Genomic DNA, 18,788 nt, shown 5'->3' on the forward strand with positions numbered 1-18,788 from the left:
CACAGCAGTGCTGGCACCGTGACAGCCAGATGGGAATTTTGGTTACGTCACGTGCAAGTTGCTGCATCCCACCAGCTGCTGCTTGCTGGAGCTGTTTTCCTTAATGAGGGTTCCCTTGTTGGGAAAGAAAAGATTTCAATTTGTCAGTCAACACCTGTCAAGATAAATCCATCTTCAGTGGCATCGGAACATCCCAAGGGATCACCAGATTGTGCTTCACAAAGCCCTCACAATGAATCTCCCCAAGTGCAATTTTTCCTGAAAAACAGAGAAATACCTTCCAGGTGCAAAACCAGCAGCTGAACCAGGACTTCCTGCACAAACTCTGTATGAGCAGCTCTCACACCCCACTCTGAGACACAATTCCAGCAACCTGCAGGTACAAGGAACAATGAACAACGTGGATCCATAAACCTTTGCTGCTCCTGCAAATGATGGATCCGAACACCTTGTAATAAATCAAAAAACTTTATTTTGAAGATATATTATAAATGTACAGCACACACAACATCAGTGTCTGGGGTTATGTGTGAGCAGGTTTAAAGCCTCAGCATTCATTCCAGCCCCAGCTGTGGGTTCCACATCTCCACACAAAACAATTCCAGGCTGAACAGGTCTGGCTTTGCCAACACCTCCCTGACTTCCAGGAATATATTTCAGAACAGCAACTGCTTAAAATGATCACAAATTAGCAGCATTCCTTGCTTTTGGCCTGGAGGATTTCTGCAGGGAGCAAATCCTGCTGGTTTTCCTGCTCAGGGAGAGATCAGCAACCCACACGAGCGTGGCCAGAATGAATCCCGAATTCCACAGGCTCAGGGATGTCTGCCCTAGTTTAAGCTTCAGAAAAGTAATGTTACACCTTAGGAAGAGCTGTGCATGCCACACACCGGCATCAGAGCCAGATCAAAGTTATCCTATGCAGTACCTAATTGCTGTATACACAGGTGAAATGAGAAAATGTGAAGTCAGTACCTTGCAATGTAATTTTACTGGTGCTGCCTCGTGGGAAGTGCTGGGTAGCAAATCACATTCGTGTACAGTTCATTAAGCCATGATAAAAATATGCAAATTAAAAATCTCTACAGGCCTCTGTTACCTGCTGCAACAGAGACATTTGGGTTTGTGGGGCTTCGTTTAAAACGTGATCCAATTTCCTCCCTCTCCCCAGAGCTCGATATAAAACTATACCCAAATTCAGTAAGAATTTAATGCATTTACATTTACTGAAGTTCACATGCTGCAAACAGGATCTGCATTGAAGATCTTCAAATCTAGGGCAAGAGGTCCTTAAAAAAACCCTTTTGCTACACTGGATGTGGGGATGGAGGTGAGAACCACGATGAGAACATTCACGTGGACATAACACCCTGGGCAGGGAGGTGGGGACTGACTGCCCCCCACTGCCCTGCCACAGCCAGCACAAATCCTTCCAAGGAGGAGCTGTCCCAGAGAGGAGGATCCAGGCAGGATCTCCAGCCCCAAAGCTCCAGGACTCTCAGTTGGATGGAAATACCAGCTGGAAGCGCCGCTGTTCTGTTGGTTAATAAAAATGGTATTTATTATTAAAAGTAGAAAACCAGGATGGCTCCTTTGGATGAAACCCTGGCTATCCTGTGCACAAGCCTTTGGGAAAACTGCCACTGGAGCAGAGCTCACAGTAACCTGTGCCACTGGAGCAGAGCTCACAGTAACCTGTGCCCCTTCCCCAGGCAATGCCTGCTGACAGTGTCGCTATACATTCGTTTGGTGCGATGCTTGTTTTGGTGTGAACGCCTACAAAAAGTAATTGTAACAGTCCTAACTAAAAAGGATTTCAAGAACCACTAAAGAGTTGCTTGGATATGAAAATCAAATCTCTGAAATTGAAGTTTGGTTCCAGGAGAGGAGGAAAGAAAGGTTGGGGGTCAAGCTTTGGGTCAGGTCTGTGACAGCGGCTGCCAAGAAGCAGCCACGAGCTGGAGGCCTTGGAACTCGTGCAGGAGAGAACCTCACACCTTCCCAGAGGAGGAATGGCCTGATGGCTGCTTTGGGAACTGTGCAAGTCAATTTTGCAGCTGCATGGAGAACAAAATGTCCTTGAAATGGTGCAAAGCCCAGCAGGGTGATCCTGTGAGACCATGCCCATGGAAGGATGCAGCAATCCTAAAGGAAGACTCAAGTCCCTGCTCACCAGGAGAGGAGGAATGGCAGATTCTTGGGCTGGACCAGGGAGGGAGGTTCAGCAGGAGAGTTACACCAGCTCAGGCTCACAGGTCAGGGCAAGCAAGGTCCAAGCTGTAAAGTAGCCACTGGCCTATTTCCCAAATACATCCCTTTAAATGCATCCCCCTATAAAGAGAGTATAAATACGAAGCCCTGAGAACAAACTTCCATGTAGTACATTGCCATTAAAAGTATCAGTGTTTTGGTGACACAGTTATAAGTTAGATATATTTCAATAAATAGCTGGCTACTTGCAAGGGGCCTGCAACATCAAAAGGTACAAGGTTGTCTGGCCACAGTGGGGCAAAGAGCAGGAACTGTAAGAATCACACTATTAGTCACTCACCACCCCATCCCTTTCCTGCTCCATCTCCCAGCCTTCCAAACATTCCCTTGACCATGTTAAGAGAAAATTAACTCTGACATGTCTGTGCTAGCTGGAACACCCGAGGTGCAAGCACAGGACCTGAGCCTGTAAATCCTCACTGCTGGGAGAAGTTCTTCCTCACCAAACCTGCTGGTTTTATTTAACAAAAATCTTCCCTGTGTGTTCAGGGATCTCTCACTGGCCCTCAGAGCAGATCCCCCAGTCCTGCACCCAGGGACAGCACAGTTCCTCACCAGGCAAAGCCTCACACATTCCTTGTGCCCCATGGCTGCACCTTCCAGCTCCAGAGTGGTGACACCTCAGCTTTTGCAGGTTTTCCAAAAACTGAGCCAATCTGTGCCTTTCCAAGCACAGGGGACTCAACTCCCTCCTGCATTTTCTAGGAGGAAGCAGCAATCCCAGCCCTGGGGTGATGGGACACAGCCCCTGCTGTAATTCACACCCCAGCACCACTGATGTCTGGATCAACTCCTCCAACCTCAGGGGAGATTTGCTGGGTTTAAATCAACTCCTGGGCCTTGCTGCAAACACCACATCTCCTAAATTCTGGCCTCCTTCAGCTTTTGGCACTGCAAGCTCCAGTTCTCACAAGCCAAGCAGGGCTCTGTTAAAGCCATCCCAAACAACACCTCAGCTGTGGAAGTGCTGAGCTCTGGAATAACAAAATCCAGAAATAACCACATCTTCTCAAGCCTCCAGCACCCTGAAATGCAGAATTCCTTTATCTCCCAACTGCTGCTGCTGAACCTGGCCATTCTCCCCTTCTATCACATAAGGAGAATCTGTTTTGCTGGTGCCTTTCCCCACCCTCTGTAACAGCTCAGAGGCACTGAGGGGTGCTGGCATTCCAAGGGAGGTAGCTCTGAGCACTTGCATCCCTCTGAGCTCTGCAGTCCAACCGTGGACTCCTGAAATCAAACCCAGCACTTCCCAAGCCTTTACATTCTTCAAGGGCCACAAAGGATCTGTTTGCTCAGTCTGAACCCCTCCTCATCCATTCAGAAGCCAAAAAAACCTCACACCAAACTACCCCAACGTTGCCTTCTAAAAACACTCATTAAAAGGAATATTGACCACAATCCTGACTGTAGAGAAGGACATTTCTCTCTAACACTAAGAGCTTCAAGTAAAAGAGTCTTCTGGTATTATTACAGGTAAAAAGCTTCAGGAGTAAGCAAATAAAAAAAAATGATTAAATAATCAAAACCTTTCATAAGACCACAATATTCAGTCACAGCTCCTCATGAGTGGCTGTGCTGAGCTCACTGGGGTGCAGGATCAGGCTCCTGGCTTCAGTTACAGGACAAGGTTATAATTTCATGTCATGTCAGTCTATTCTTAGCTAGAGCCCACAAAAATGGTTTTACTGTCCAATTTGAACAGAAGAAACATCTCTATAAAGCTTGGAATTTCTAAATGTAGAAGTAAATATTTCAGCAGTCATCAACTGTAAAGCTTAATATGAAATTACAAAATTAAAAAAAAAATAAAAGAGTCCTGGGATAGTAAGACAAGATAAAATCTCAGGCTGTTTTGATTTCCCCACCCTTCATATTAATTATGAGAAATTGGCAACTTCAGTGCCTGAGCTGCATAACAGCACAGAGCAGATGCCAAGTTCAGGCCAAAACTTGTTGTAGGGTTTCGGGTTGCATCTTGCTGCATTTTTGTTTAAAAAAACCCAACTGCACCTAAATCCCTCCCACAGCTCAGAGGTGACTTGCAGAGCTGCTCAGGATCTCCCTGTCTGACAGGACACCTTTGTGCTGGTTAAGCACAGGGTCTCCACCTGGTTTCTCTGCAAGATTTGCCTCCTCTGCCTTTCCTGCAGGGCTGTGAAGCACAAGGCATGGCAGGGATGATGACAGATGTCAATCACGTTGCACTAAGTTGAAAAATAAACCCCTTTTTTTAGCAGACTGCTAAAAAAGTAACACCTGCAGAGCCCAGTCATAAACACCAGCTGGATATTCACAGTGAGTTCTGCTCTTGATAGCTCAGAATTCCTCTCTGAAATCTCAAGTCAGTCTTCTGGCAAAATAGGAAAGACCCAGCCTGACATTTTTGGTATGACCATGGTAAAAATAAGTATAAAGAAAAACCCACTCCTAACTCAAAGATAGCAATTTCAAGCGTGCCTTAAATACCTTAAACAAGATAAAAACCTGTGGGGTTCTGCTGCTTTACAGAACCTCAGCAACACTCCCCATGCAATTCAGCTGCTTTTTTTTTTTTTTTTTTGTAAACAGAATAAAACCCCCACAAGCCCCTTGCCAAAACTGTGCACATAAAAATTGGGAAAAAAAACCCCACTGTGAGAACATATCCCTCCTTGCAATGGGATATGGCAGAGTGTGAGCTTAGGAATTGCAGCCACTTGGGAATCCAAGTCTTGATGTGGTGAATTCTGTGGTGAAAGAGATCCTGCACCTTTATGGTACCTGACAGAGAATCTCCTGCAAGTACAACCCCAGTGGGACTGCAACAACACTAATGCAGCAAATAAATAGGAAAAAGTAATGCTATTTATTAGAATTCCATCTCTGAATGATTCTGCTTAAATTAGAATGCCAGATAAACAAGCTTGGATAGAAATGTGCTTGCTCTCCCAAGATTTGGGCTTTTAAAAAACATTTCCTAAGAATAATTTTTTTTTTAAAAAGCAGTTTTGCAATTTGATAAGAGCTATAAATTAATACTGTATGGAGATGATTAATATCCTATGCTAGTGGTCAGTGACCTTTTGTAAACACCAGCCAGATCCTAGTAAAACTGGCCAGAAAACTGTCACAGGCCTTTTGAACGAGCAGTATTTCTTTCCAACAATCAGATTCTGAAGTGTTTTCACAAAACCTTTTTCCTATTTTTTTTTAATATATAGACTTTATTTTAAACCTAATACCTGAAAACATGAACAAATCCTCAAACCTCTTCCACTAACACTAAATCCACAAGGCAACTCACTCCTGTTGGCCGTAACTACGAAAGCTCTCGTGTGAGAGACCCCTCCAGCCAGGATCTCCCCCTTCCCTCCCTCCCTCCCTCCCCTCCACCCCTTCCCAAGCATCCAGGCAGCCTCCTGTGGAGGTGGAGGGGCAGTGAGGGCCAGGGGGAAGTGGCACAGTGCACTGGCAGCTCCCTCTACGTGCGATTCAGTGTCTGGAAGATTCGGGAGATCTGTAACATCACCGGCCCCGTTTCGGGATCGTTCATCCACTGAGTGCTGTTCAAGGGGTTTTCAAGCATATCCTCGAAGGCTGCCAAGGAAAAGGGGTTGCAATAGTTAGTCCTTCAATGCTTGGGAGGTTTCAACAGCAGGGCAGTGAGAAATAGCCACAGGTCAAAGGCAGTGCCCAGGAATGGTGGGGATACACGCTGGGCATTCCCAAGGGTCCACAGCCTGGGATGGTGCTACAGGCTTTGTGCTTTCCTCCCTTCTCAGCACTGAACTCACTGCAGACACTGATCAAATACTCAGCCTGGATTACAGGCCAGCCCACAAAACCTCAAGGACATGAGGCTGAAAAGGTAAAGCCTTAACAAATGTGTCCAGGCCTCCATCTCCAGGATCGTGCCATGAAATTTATCCATTCCTGAACACTCTCCTGCAGCTCCTCTCCTCTGACCAAAGCTTCTTCCACATCCCAGCCTGGACTTCTTGCACCAATATCCTTTTCCTCTCTGGTACTTAACCAAGACAGTTCATGGAAAGCACAGTCACCCCTTGCCTGTTCCCTGTGCTAAGTGGCCCAAATATTTAATATTCTGTCTTTACAATAAGCTTTGCTGTTTGTTTGCCTTTCTGTTGTTTTCTTTGACTGTTTCTAGTTTTGACTTTTCTACTCATGCTGAAGGAACCAGACAGCCACTGCAAGAGCTGAGCTGCCAGTCTGGCAGAAGAATGGGCCAGGCACTGATTTAAGCCCTTTGACAGCCACTAAGCTGGGCTCCTGGACATTTGGAGCCAGTCATCACAGAATGGGACAAACAAAGCAGCTGCACAGTCACCAAAATGTCAGTGTTGTAAGAGCCTGGCCCAAGGTCAGGGTTAATTCTCCCAGGAGTGTCAGTGCACAAAGCTCAAGTGCCATCAGTGGGAGCTGGAAGTGCCCAGCACCTCTGAAAGGCTCCTCATTAACACCTTGCTCAAGGTCATGCAACTTGCCTCCAGAAAAGCCCAAAATAAAATCCAGATCTCCCCTTTCAGCTCTTGAACTATTTTTTTTTACAGAGGCTCACAAGCTTAAAACCGAAGATTTATCGATATTCTGTAAGGAGCTCATTAAATGCAAACCCTCATTATTAAAACCTGTGACATAAGCAATCTGCAGATGTATCATTAGGAATTTATTCTCTGATGTTCATCCAAGCTCCACGAGCTCCTATAATGGCATTTCATTTTCTATTTATATTCTGAGCTGCAATGTGGAGCCCCTGTTGGAAATGAAGAGACCATTTGTTCAGAAATCAAGAGTGGGAAGGTTCTGCTCTTGAATTATTTAAAGGCTTGCAAACTCTCCTAATTACATTTAAAGTAGTATTTTTTAAGGTTCTCTTCAATGAGCTGTGCACACAGCCTTTATTTAAAAGCATTGCTTCAAGTAAGTTTTGAAGCCAAAGATTAAATGCAAAACTTTTTATATCTACATGACAGAGCAGTCATTGTTCTGTGTTGTCAAAAAGAGCAATTCCTCAGGGATTTGGGGCTCTGTCAGTCAGGGCACACTCTGTGCCCACAGCCTTTCTGACCCTGAGCACACAGACTTTACCACAGAGCTCAAACTCAAGCAAGGGGAAGGGTGGTTTCCCATTTTATCTCCATTTTGGTAGGCAAAGCCTAAGCTCAACCTTCTTGTTTGAATATTTTTCCACAAGTTCCCTTCTGTCTCAGTGATCAGGCCCCACACACAGGGAGCTGCACAACTGGAGACAGCCTTGTTTTTTCTGTGAAATAGTCAGAGTTCTAGACAGACATTCCTGCTTTTTCCCCTCGTGGCAAAAGGGAGCACACAAAAGGTCTCCTAAATCCACAAACCACTGCAGCCAGCAGCTATTGAAGTTCTGAGCTCAGCAAGGGTAATCCTGGGGAATTACAACCATTCCTGGGACAGCCCCAAGGCCTGCTCTGGGCTCAGCTGAGCTGCAGGATGAAGCAAACAAACAGCAGAGCTGCTGCAAGTGAGGAACAGGCTCCAGAGCTGCCCCTGTCCCCCAAAGGAGCTGTCACCACCACCTCTGCTTGGACTTCCTGGCAAACCCAGCAGGAACCCACAGAGGACTTACCTAGTAGAGTTTTAGGGTTGGTGAGCCCTAATTGTACCACTGGGTTTTCTAAGATGGCTTGGAAGAGAGGGCTGTTGGTGTCAATGCCCTTATCTAAGTCCTCTGGAGAAGGTTTTCTGTCTCCCAGCAGCCACTCACACTGAAAGAAATCAGCAGGTACATCAGATTTCATTAGAACCAGTGTCTCTACTCAAAAGTTTTGCTAATGTGGCATCTTAAAAATACTTTCCCATCTCCCAGTTTAAGTCTGAGCTGTACATTTCTTTTCCCACATTCATTTGTGCCAACCAACCCAATATCCTCTCTCCAACAGCAGCCAGCACTGGATACTGAAGAGAGAGGCTTCCCTGGCTGTCAGCTGTGTCCACAAAATTTTCCTTAATATACAGCAGGGGATTAATCAATCTTGGAAAATCTTCCTGTTTTCTGATTCCAGAAACTGTGGAAGCATTGGTGCCAAATGGTAATTTACAGACTGCATGGCTTGAATCTACCCTGGATCACTGATTCCTGTCCTCAACCAGTTATTCTGGGGAATACCTTCTCCTTCCTCATGACAGCACAATCTCACACTGTGGTGAGGGAGTTTCTCAAGGCTTTTTGACAGCCCAGCCTCAGCCTGACAGACCCTGAGCTCTCAGAGGAGCCCAGACCCTTTGCAGCCATTCCAGTTGTGTATTATCCAATTTCAAGGAGACACAGAATTTGTGCTTCTGAATCTTCAGTAGGAGTTCACATTCTGACAGATCAAAATGTGATCCAGTCAAGGAAGAGAAGCATCACTGGGACAGACCCTTGGAGCAGGAAGAAGCAGGAAGGAGCAGGAAGGATGGTGTACTCACAGCTGCATTTTGCTGGTTGTTGTTCACTCTGAGTGCATCCACCACTTCCTTTTCATCAAATCCCATCTCCATCAGGGCAATGACAGCCTAGAGCAGAACCCCACAGCTTAATAAATCTTACATTTAGAACAGAAATGAGAGCAATCATATCCCTTCACCTTCTGTGCACAGCTTTATCTGAGGTAAAATCCCCTTATTATCTCCACATGCAGAGCACTCAGTAATTTTATTACCAAGTTTTCAAATTTTCTAGATCAAAAGTGTTTTTATTATGGAAGAATTAAAAAATCTTAGGAGTGAAGGTAGTTCCTACCCTCAAAACTGGAAGCTGAATGCAAGGCAAAGAGCAAGTGTACCTGGGGTAGAAAAGAGAAGGAAAATGAGGAAAACCCCTCATTTTGGAGCTCCTCTCCTGTCACACAGCTCTTGTTCACATCTCACTGACAGATCAGCCTTGATGTGCATTTGTGCTTCTATTCCCCCCATTTAATTTCACTTCCCAGATTTATTTCACTGCTGGTGAGTGTGATTCAGACAAACATACCCAGATAATGGCACCAGAATGTTTCACTGTTGAGAAATTGCACTCAAGCCATCAAACACATTTGCAGCTCTTAACCAAACCTCAGAGCAGCCAGCTGTAAACCCAAGGTGCCAGATGTCCCAGAGCCCCTCCTGCTGTGCTCCCAGTGGGAGAACAACACATCCCCACCGCAGGTAATGCTGTGTTCTGAACAAAGGGCAACTTCTGTCCTTGCTGCAAGACTTCAACCTGCTGGTGGCACTTTGTCTTGCTCCCTAAAACAATAATGTCCTTCTGTCCTTTCCACAGAATCATGGAATGGTTTGGGTTGGAAGGGACCTCAGAGATGATCTTAGCTCCAACTCCCTGCAAGGAGCAGGGACACTTTGCACTACCCCAGGGTTTTCTGACCCCATCTAGCCTTTTTTACAGCCAAAGGATGCACTCCTGTCCTGCCACCCTTCCTTCCCAGGCTGCACTGAGAACAGCAATGCCAGAGGTTGGAGCTCATGTCAGTCCCCTCAGAGAGTTTCCAGGTGCAGAAGTAACAGTAACAGAAGTAACAGATCATGTAGATCCTGCTATCCCAGACAATGATGCATTCCTGAGGTAAAATCCCTGAATTTAAACACTCCCTGAACACCTCACTGAAACACTGCCAAGCCAGCACAACACCCATCTACCCAGAGGTCCTATTTCATTTATGAACAAAACATTTGGATTTTATGGTGTCCATGAGATCCCTCCCAGTCCCACAAGCCCCACAGGGGATAAGCAGCACCCACCCGTGGGTCTGGACGAAATTCTCTTTTCCTGCGGATCTTCTTGAAGATTTCAGTCAGCTCATCCTTGGCTTCCTCCCCGCCCTCCTCCGAGCTGGGACCTGCAGCTGCCTCAGCAGAGGAGGCAGCACCTTCAGCTGGGGCTTCTGCAGGAGCAGAACCTGGCAGAGGAGCATCCACAGAAGGGTCATCAGCGTGTTCTATCAACCACTCCATGGCCTGGGTCACGGACATGCTGGAAAACACAGGAGAGCACCACTGAGGATGTGACAGGACACTCCATGTGCACTCAGTTATTCCCATGCTGGATGCACCTGCAGGTTAATTAGGACCTCAAAACTCATAAAGAAAGTTTTGGAGCAAACAAAACACCTCATTTCTCTGGGTATTCACAATTGTCTCTGAATCTGGGAAAAGAGAGGCTCCAAGTCAGCTTGGACCTGCAACCCAGATTCTGAAAGGCATTTCTGAGGGGGTCACCTCAACCTCTGCAGCATCTGCTGTGCTTCCCAAAGAAGCACTGGCTGTTTGCAGCTGTGCACAGAACTGCCAGCCAAGCACGTTCCAAATTTACACTGGAGCCACATCTCAGGTGCCAAGGGCTCTGTTCCTCAGGGACAGGGGAGTAGAACACCAGGGGGTGACACCACCAGTAGCTGTGTAGTGTCACTGTCCAGCCAAGGGCTCCTCAGAGCTCCCAAACACCTCTCCCCAACAGGCAGGAAGAGCCAAGGTAACAGCAGTGCAAGGAATGTGTAATTCCATTTGCCACACAGGAATTATTGCATATTCACAGAAGGGAAAGCCTTTGCCTATTTGGCTTTTCTGTTACAACATGAAAGCTGCAGGACAGCAGGGGAGAAAGTCTTCCTGAGATACTGGAAAAGTGTGATTGGATTATGTTGTGGACTCTTATCACCAAAATTTTTCCAGAATGGCCTAACAAACCCCTCTGAGGAGTGAGGCAGGAGCTGCCTGTTCTTGAGGCATGAGAAGAACTACATAACCTCCTATTTTACTGCACTTGCTCTCTGGACCTCACAATATTGAAAATTTTTAAAGATCAGCACAAAGTATATTTCTACAGCTGAAAGGCCAAAAGGATTTTACAGAGGAAAGTTTGCCCTTTCCTCTGTAAAATCTGACTTTGAAAGCTGAAGAAACTGTGAGTTTGATAGCTGGAAACAGTGCCAGCCTGGCAGCCCTGTGACCCCCAGACCTTGCAGAGCACACCCAGCCCTGATCCCCCTTCCCTGTGCCACCTGCGCTGTGCCTGAGGCAGCACTTCTTGGAGCTCAGGCTTTCTCCAACCTCCACTGAGGTGACCCAAATCAGGAGACCAAAAAGCTGCAGATGTGTGTTGAAGCAGATCTGGGTTAAAGTGCCAGGCAGTGCTGGCCACTCACTGGTTCAGCCTGAGGGCTTTGACAGCTCTGCTCTCTGGGAAGCCCATCTCGGTGAGCTGGCGCAGCGCGATCTCGTCCACCCTGTCCTCCTCATCCTCATCCAGCATGGCTGCACACACACAAACAAAACAGAGCTCAGATTCATCCCAGCCTCACATAAACCCCTGTGTCAATGGAAAGGCATGTGTTAAGTTCAAGCCCCATTCTCTCTCCCATCCCTTCTTTTGTTTCTGCCCCCAGTTTGCCACCTCATCATGTAATTTGCTGCACTCAGCTCGCTCTGGCTCAGATTGATTCTTCCAGGACAAAGACTTTGCCCAGATGTGTTCAAGATCTCAGACAAAAGGCCACAAACTCTCACATGACCATGGGATTTCCACACAATTAAATAGATGAGATTCATTGAAGATCTATTAAGCATTTCTCTACAAATTAAGTTGGATCTGGCCGTAGCAGATCTCAAGGATGGGCACTTCCTGCCAACCTGATCAACAGCCACCATCTCTCCTCATTCTACTACATCCTTGTGAATTTTCAACTATTCTTTACCATCCCTACTAATAATCTTTAAATGGAACTTCTCACCCATCCCAAAATGACCTTTTATATCCATGATTTTCATCCACAAGGTGAAACTTTTGCCACAAAGTTTTCAGCAGCTTTGCTGCCACATCAGTGTCTGAACTTCACTCTGAGCCCACTGCTATGCTCCAAAAACAAATTCCCAGGATTGAACCAACAACTCTAAAGATATGTTCATACCATTTGCCTTCTTAAACAGTTCAACTGCATCTGGGTTCAGTGCTAGCAATTTCTGTGCAACTTCTATGAGAGACACTAAAATCTTCCGGAGCTCTGTCTGGAACTGCAAGAAAGGAAACTGTCAAAGCATTTAGACAGGAAGTTACCAGCCATCAGTGAATCTTAATGTATCTATTGTTAGTAACTCTGCAGCAGCCTGGCCCAAAGTACACAAAGTTGCTTTATTAGGGCTTTATTTTCATTGTTTAGTCTCTCAGGAGGTCTGGGACCTTCCTGTGAAGTGTTACATGGAAGCAAAAGCTCCTGGGCAGAAAGGTCCTTTTATTTCTACCACACCCCATGGGCAGTGGCCAAAGAAGGGAAATAAACCACAGGAAACCTCTGAATTAGTTAAGACTGAAGAAAAAAAAACCCATTAACTTCACATTTTCCATATCTTTAATACGCTCTGAAGCTTTTTCCAAGCACAAACAAAACTTTTAAAATCATAATTTAGGATGGTATTTTATTACCATGTGTCTAAACCTTAAGCTATTTAATACACATACAGACATCTAAATTTCTCTTACACAAAAAAGAACTATATTAAAAATATATTAATAAATAAACAGAAAGCAGCCTGTTTGGCTGTGGGTGTGTGAGTCCAGAGGGGCAGTACTCACATCCCTCATGTTGTGGTGGGTCACGCTGCGGTCCACGCTGCGGGCGGGCAGGTTGGCAGTGGCTTTGAGGATGGCATCCTTGTCAGGAGCCTTCTGCTCCTGCTTCCTCTGCAGGGAAGGGAACAGGAGCAAGTTTCAGAACCCATTAGGCAGAGCACAGAGTTTCATATTCCTCCCCAAGACACCCAGCAGTGCTCTGTCACTTGTAGTGCCATGGATTAACAGCTCCAGTGTCATCCTGCAATTACAGAGCTCAGCTGGGCCTGTTGGGCTGCCCCACTTTCAGTCCTTACACCTAAACATGCAGGGAAATTCCAGCACAAAGAGGGACAGTGATGGATCCCAGAGAACTTGGAGGCCTCTGAGTTTATGTGATACATCAACGTGCACAAACACCATGCTGACCCTCAGGAACAACTCCAATAAAACAAAATAAAACAGTCAAGGGCAACATTCCAGCTCCAGAGGCTGGTTAGAGGGTGACAGAAGGCAACCTGACAGCAAGCCAACATATTTCTTTGGGTTTTCTAACAAACTAAGGCACTTGCTGAACTATATTTTAGTTATTAGACATTTGTTCAAAGATCAAATCTGTAATACTTTCACAGAGTGCATCCATGTGTTTTATTTTAAGGCAAATGTTCTCAGAATGACAATTAAAAATGCAAAATCAGCTTTCTCTAAGTTTGGAAAATATAGGAAGCAGTTCCTGTAGAATTTAACTGGCAGCATCTGCCTCTCCAAGGAGAGTACACCACAGAAACCCTTCCCCACATCATCAATAAAGCAGTTAATGCCAAGTGTTTCACACTCACTTTCTCCTCTGCAACCACATCTGACATCTTGGGGAGCAGCGTCGGCGCGCGCTTCTTGACCAGCAGCAGCACATCTGTGAGAGAGAGAGAAGGACACTGCCACAGGTTAGTGAGCCTGGGAGAGCAGCTCTGCAAGATACCCTCAAATTCAACTGCTCCTGGAGATGAATTTGGTATTAGTTCCAGTTATTTAACTTCCTGTGTCAAAGCAGAGAGAAAATCTTAAAAACATCTGGAATGTGCCAGATGAAACCCAAGCTCCTCCTTCCAGACTGATAAAATTCAAGCCCAGACAATCTCACCTCTGTCCTGAATGTTCTCCTCCAACACTGTTTTTGTGTCTGTCAGCACCTTCTCAGAAGTAGCATGGATCAGCTTGTGATGTGTCACAGTTTTGGGATCCTCCAAGCTCCCAGGAAGACACTGCAGGAGACAATAAACACTGAGATCAGAGGGCAGAAATGAGAAATGAGGCTCCTCATGCACTTGGCACTCAGGATTCTCCACATACAAACTCTGCATCATTTCCTGGCTTCTCAAGAGCTTAAGCCAGAGGTCAGTGCACATAAAGCATTTTATTAAAGAAAATGAGGTTTCCTTTGTGCTGTGTGGGTGGATTTGTGCTTTGTCAGGACATCTCTCTCACACTAAGCTCTGGAAGTGCTGGAGATCTGGAGCAAAGCAAGGATGCTCCAGGACCCACTGCCACATTAATTCTGATCACTGAGGTCCCTCAGAAACTGGCTTCACAAAGTAAAAATGCAAATCTACCAAGAGCAGCAGTGTTTTACAGCAGGGAAGGCTGGAATGATGCATGTCCTCATTTGGAGTGTCCAAACAGGACAGACTCCCTGCCTCACCTCATAATTATTATTTACTCTCTCAGTAAACAAGGCACTGCCAGCAGTGATTTTGGTTTCTCTGACCTTAAACTGGGCAGTTTCTGCACCTTGCTCCAAGCTGAAATTAAGAGATTTGCCTGCTGGAGCCCTAACCTGGGTTCCTGCTGAAAGGGCTGAACTAAAGTTCCATTCACAGCTCTTCCTCCCAACCATAAATAATCAGAATACAATGGATTTTTTTTTTTTTTGATGCTCATTCCCTTATTGCAATTCTAAATTGCATGTCAATTAATTCACCAGGAAATCAGTTCAAATCCTAAAAAAAGAGTGCTCACACAGGCCTTGAGCTGCCTCCTCCTCACACCAGAGTGGCTCCAGATGCACAGTGAAAGATTTCAGGAACATTATTCCACCAGTGCATCTAGAGGCTTCCAATTTGTTTGAGTGCAAAGCAAAGACAGCAAAGTGCTTGCAATTCCAGAAAGGCAGGATTAGAAATAACAACCTGAAATTGCTGCTGCTCTCACCACAAAACAGGACACTTCATACTGACCTTGCTTGCTCTGCCCACAGCAAACAGCTTTTAATGCCACTTCCAAATGTTCCTACCAAGCCACTTCCACCATGTCTGCAGAAGAGAGTGTTCACCTTTTGTGCAACAGAGCCATTCCCAGAAATCCCACTGGAAATCCTAATTTTGGTGCTGTTCATCACCAGCCTCCTGCAAAGGAGCCTTTTTACTCCACCACCACCTTTCCTGCTGCCTGCAGCTGATGGAAACAGCTCCCTGCTGTTTGTCCAACAAAACACTCCTGTTCCCAAGACAGATCCCAGCCCCTCACCTGAAGCTGGCTTTGGCTCTGATGCCTCTCTGAGACTGAGGTGAGAAATCTGAATGCTGCTTTGTCTCACAGGAGCTTCTCAGGGAGCCTCCAGCCCAAGAAGTGCTGAACCCAGGCCAAAGAACACATTAACAGCAGGGAGCACCTCCTGGAATGGAGCTGATAAGGGGCCCCAAATGCCTGGGGACATCAGTGGAACATCTCTGCAAACCAGCTCAGAACATTCCTGGTACAGATCCTGAGGTAAGAGGAGCTGAAAGGGGCAGCTGGGAGCTGTTTCTGGGGAGGACACACAGACCTACTTCCATTTCCCCCAGCACATAGATAAAAGTATGTGGGGAAAATCACATAATAAATGTGGGCAGTAATTAATCACAAAACTAATCAGGTAATAGTTTAAGAAAAAAAAAAAAGTTCTGTGGCCACCAATTCTTATTTCCTGCTCTTCCAACCTCTTTAATAACAACTGCAGAGAATAACAGGGCAGATATGGGCACTAGAGATACCTAAGAGGCTGCTGAGTGAAACACCTGGCTTATCTTCACACTTGAAATGCCTTGGAAATGGAAAAAACACCTGACCAGCAGTGCCTTTAATCATTCTCACCTCTGCTTTTTCATTTTGGAGTTCCCAGCAGGCTGCTCTGCCTGGCAGGGGACAAACATTTGCCACAGGTGCCTGAGCAACTGCTGAAATCCTAATTCCTGGTGATGCCAAACACCTCGTGCAAAGCTTGGAATCCTGGTAAACCACAAGGCTTTGTTTGTTTTAAAATACAGAAAAAACCTTTTTTTTTTGTTTGCTTTTAATAACAGAAACATTTGAAAATAGCCCTGACGTTCCCTCCTATTAAACTTGGGTGGTTTAAACCATCTGTTTAAACAAATATTACAGGTAAGGGGAAAAAGCAGTGGGAGAGGTTCATTTCTTTGTCTAACAAAAGACCCCAAATCACCAAATTTGGGGGAAATAAAGACATCAAAAGTGGCACTTCAGAGACCAGCCAGCATCTGAAGGTTATGGAGGGAAAAGTGGCCACTTCCCCAGGTGCAACCTGTTACAGACATCTCCCTCTGCTTCCCGAAAGATTTCAAATTTCAGAGACATTCAGGACTCAAACATCAGTCTCTTGGAAGAAATTGAGATAATTTCTGCAGCCAGAAATTATCTCAAGGTGTTACCAAGATTCAGTCCATGAGCAGGAGCCATGATCTCTCCAGGTCTATTTTACCCCTCCACAAAACTATTTATTATCCATGATGGTTATAGAAATCCACCCCAGGATGGATTTTTGCACAAAGCAGCAAAGATGGAAATCAAATATCACCCTGAGTTATCAAATTGTGCCTACACCTGCTCTGTCTCAGTGTGAAGCCATTTCTCCTTGTCCTGTAAAACTCCATCCCTCTCTCCCTGTTTCCTTCAGGTACTGGAAGGGCTCCTGGGCACTTTTATTTCACCCAGGAAACAAAACTTTTAACCCTTCAAACAGGAGTTAAGTGGTTACAAATTAGAGGGATCTTCTCCTATTGCACAGGTTTTATGTAAAAAAAAAAAAAAAAAGCCTTTGCAAGCCTTTAAAGGCAAACCCCCAGCACTAGATGTGATTTAGTGATTTGTGCTGGCAGAGGGAGGGGCTGAGGCTGCAGCTTTTGCCAGCTCCAGGGTTTCATGTCCCTCAGGAAGCAATGCAGCAGGTCAGGAGTGCAGCTGCCAGGCCAGGCTGAGCTCCTGGCCATGGCCAGCAGTCCCAGGCTGCTGCTGTCACTCAGGACAGCAAACCCAGCTGTGGCTGAGCCTCCTCTCAGCCCAGGGGCTCTGGGAGCACCAGGGTGACCAGTCTGTGCTGCCCTGCCCTGCTCCCACTGCCTGGGCCCTCCTTGGGCACCTTCTCCCTTCCACAGTGACCCTCTGGCCACCTCCATCAAGATCTCGTTGTTTAAAGCACGGGGAGAGCCTTAGAAGAGCTTTGATCTCCCCCAAAAACCACCTCAGCTGTTCCAGTGTCTGCACTCAGATTTTAACAGAACAGGCAATTTCTCCTCCTCAGTTCTACCTTCCTTCTGTGTTCAGACACGGAAACAAACCAGGCTAGAATCCAACTAGCCACAGAAACAAACCAGGCTAGAATCCAACTAGCCACAGAAACAAACCAGGCTAGAATCCAGCTAGCCACAGAAACAAACCAGGTTAGAGTCCAGCTAAACACAGAAACAAACCAGGCTAGAGTCCAGCTAAACACAGAAACAAACCAGACTAGAGTCCAGCTAAACACAGAAACAAACCAGGCTAGAATCCAACTAGCTACAGAAACAAACCAGGCTAGAGTCCAGCTAAACACAGAAACAAACCAGGTTAAGTCCAACTCCTGCAGCACGGGCATCTCTGGGCATCTCTGACACGGCTGCAGAACACACCCCAAACTCTGGAACCAAACGTTCCCAAGTGATCTCTGCCCACACCCTCCTCTACCAACACGAAGGGGTTTTATCTCCATTTGGAAAGTTTCACAGCAGTGCGGGGGGACAGCAGACACAGCGAACCAGGACACAAAGCCACCTGTCCACCTGAGCTGATTCCCCCTCTTTTTAGAGCCATTTACAGGACGTTGGAAAGATCAGTTTTCCTCACGGGGCAGTTTTCCTTTCCCCCTGACTGTTAATTCCGGTCGTTCCCTCGGTCCCCGATGATCTCCAGCCCCAGCCCCGCCGAGTTTCGGGCGCTCCCGGTGGCCCAGCCCGGTCCCCGCTCCTTACGTGCTTCAGGCACCGCTCCTTGAGCTTCTCCACCGTGGTGTCCTCGGGCACCTCCTCCAGCCACTCGGCGCCCTCCATGGTGCACACATGGAGCCTCAGCACCTTCCCCGCAAAGATCTTCTCCTCCTGCACGAACATCGCTCCCGCTCCCGCTCCCGCCGCTTCGCCGCCGCCGCCGCCTCAGCAGGCCCCGGGCAGCGCCGCGCGCTCCCGCCCGCCCATGAAGGTGACCCCGCCCGGCCCGGGGGAGCGGCGGCCCGGCCCGGGCGGCGCGGGGAGCGCGGCGGTGGCTGTGCCCGGCGCGGCCCTGCCCGCTGTCACTGCCGGTGTCACCGCCCGGGCCCCGCCGTCCCTCCGGGGACACGGCGGCGCTCCCGCCGCGGCCGGAAACGGAAATGCCGGGCGCGGCGGGGGCATGCTGGGAGATGTGGTTCTACCGAGGTGGGCTTCTCCGGAAGTGAAGGCGTAAAACCCCCCACTCCCCTTCACGCCCCTGGGAGGACAGTTGAGTTTGCAATCTCTAATAAATCTTTATTAAACCTTCAATAAATTATTAATGACACTTAATGACGTTTAGTGACGTTTAAGACCGTTTATCAACGGCTCCTCTGCGCCGCAGTTAACACGGAGTTGCCCCGATGCATTGTGGGATCGCGGTCTCTCCCCGTGTCCCGGTGCGC

At 47.0% G+C, this 18,788-nt stretch overlaps 1 protein-coding gene across 3 annotated transcripts; it reads right to left on the reverse strand.

The window, feature by feature from the left end:
* Positions 1–449: 449 nt before the first annotated feature.
* UBAC1 (UBA domain containing 1) lies at positions 450–18,328 on the reverse strand. Of its 3 annotated transcripts, none has more exons than XM_059864804.1 (11): positions 18,109–18,328; positions 13,971–14,091; positions 13,669–13,742; positions 12,854–12,961; positions 12,192–12,294; positions 11,430–11,538; positions 10,027–10,258; positions 8,719–8,805; positions 7,877–8,015; positions 1,696–5,850; positions 450–1,665 (listed from the first exon to the last, which is right to left on the reverse strand). In XM_059864804.1, exons 1-10 carry the CDS (start codon positions 18,244–18,246, stop codon positions 5,735–5,737), a joined length of 1,227 nt encoding a protein of 408 aa, XP_059720787.1. In that variant the 5' UTR covers positions 18,247–18,328; the 3' UTR covers positions 450–1,665; positions 1,696–5,734. The 3 variants fall into 3 exon arrangements, with proteins under 3 accessions (XP_059720787.1, XP_059720785.1, XP_059720786.1); XM_059864802.1 differs by having other exon boundaries at positions 12,192–12,309; XM_059864803.1 differs by having other exon boundaries at positions 450–5,850; positions 12,192–12,309.
* Positions 18,329–18,788: the final 460 nt, after the last annotated feature.

This window comes from Haemorhous mexicanus, chromosome 21, assembly GCF_027477595.1.
Source record: "Haemorhous mexicanus isolate bHaeMex1 chromosome 21, bHaeMex1.pri, whole genome shotgun sequence".
NCBI lineage: Eukaryota > Metazoa > Chordata > Aves > Passeriformes > Fringillidae > Haemorhous > Haemorhous mexicanus.

What these genes read in the sequence shown, in the direction of transcription:
- UBAC1 (XM_059864802.1), bottom strand. Translation starts at nt 18,246, where the DNA reads ATGTTCGTGCAGGAGGAGAAGATCTTTGCGGGGAAGGTGCTGAGGCTC. An exon ending in AAAGCCCTCAGGCTGAACCA is followed by an intron (nt 10,259 to 11,429) that starts GTGAGTGGCCAG and finishes TGTGTTTTCCAG; the next exon opens with CATGTCCGTGACCCAGGCCA. An exon ending in ACAACCAGCAAAATGCAGCT is followed by an intron (nt 8,016 to 8,718) that starts GTGAGTACACCA and finishes GATTTCTTTCAG; the next exon opens with TGTGAGTGGCTGCTGGGAGA.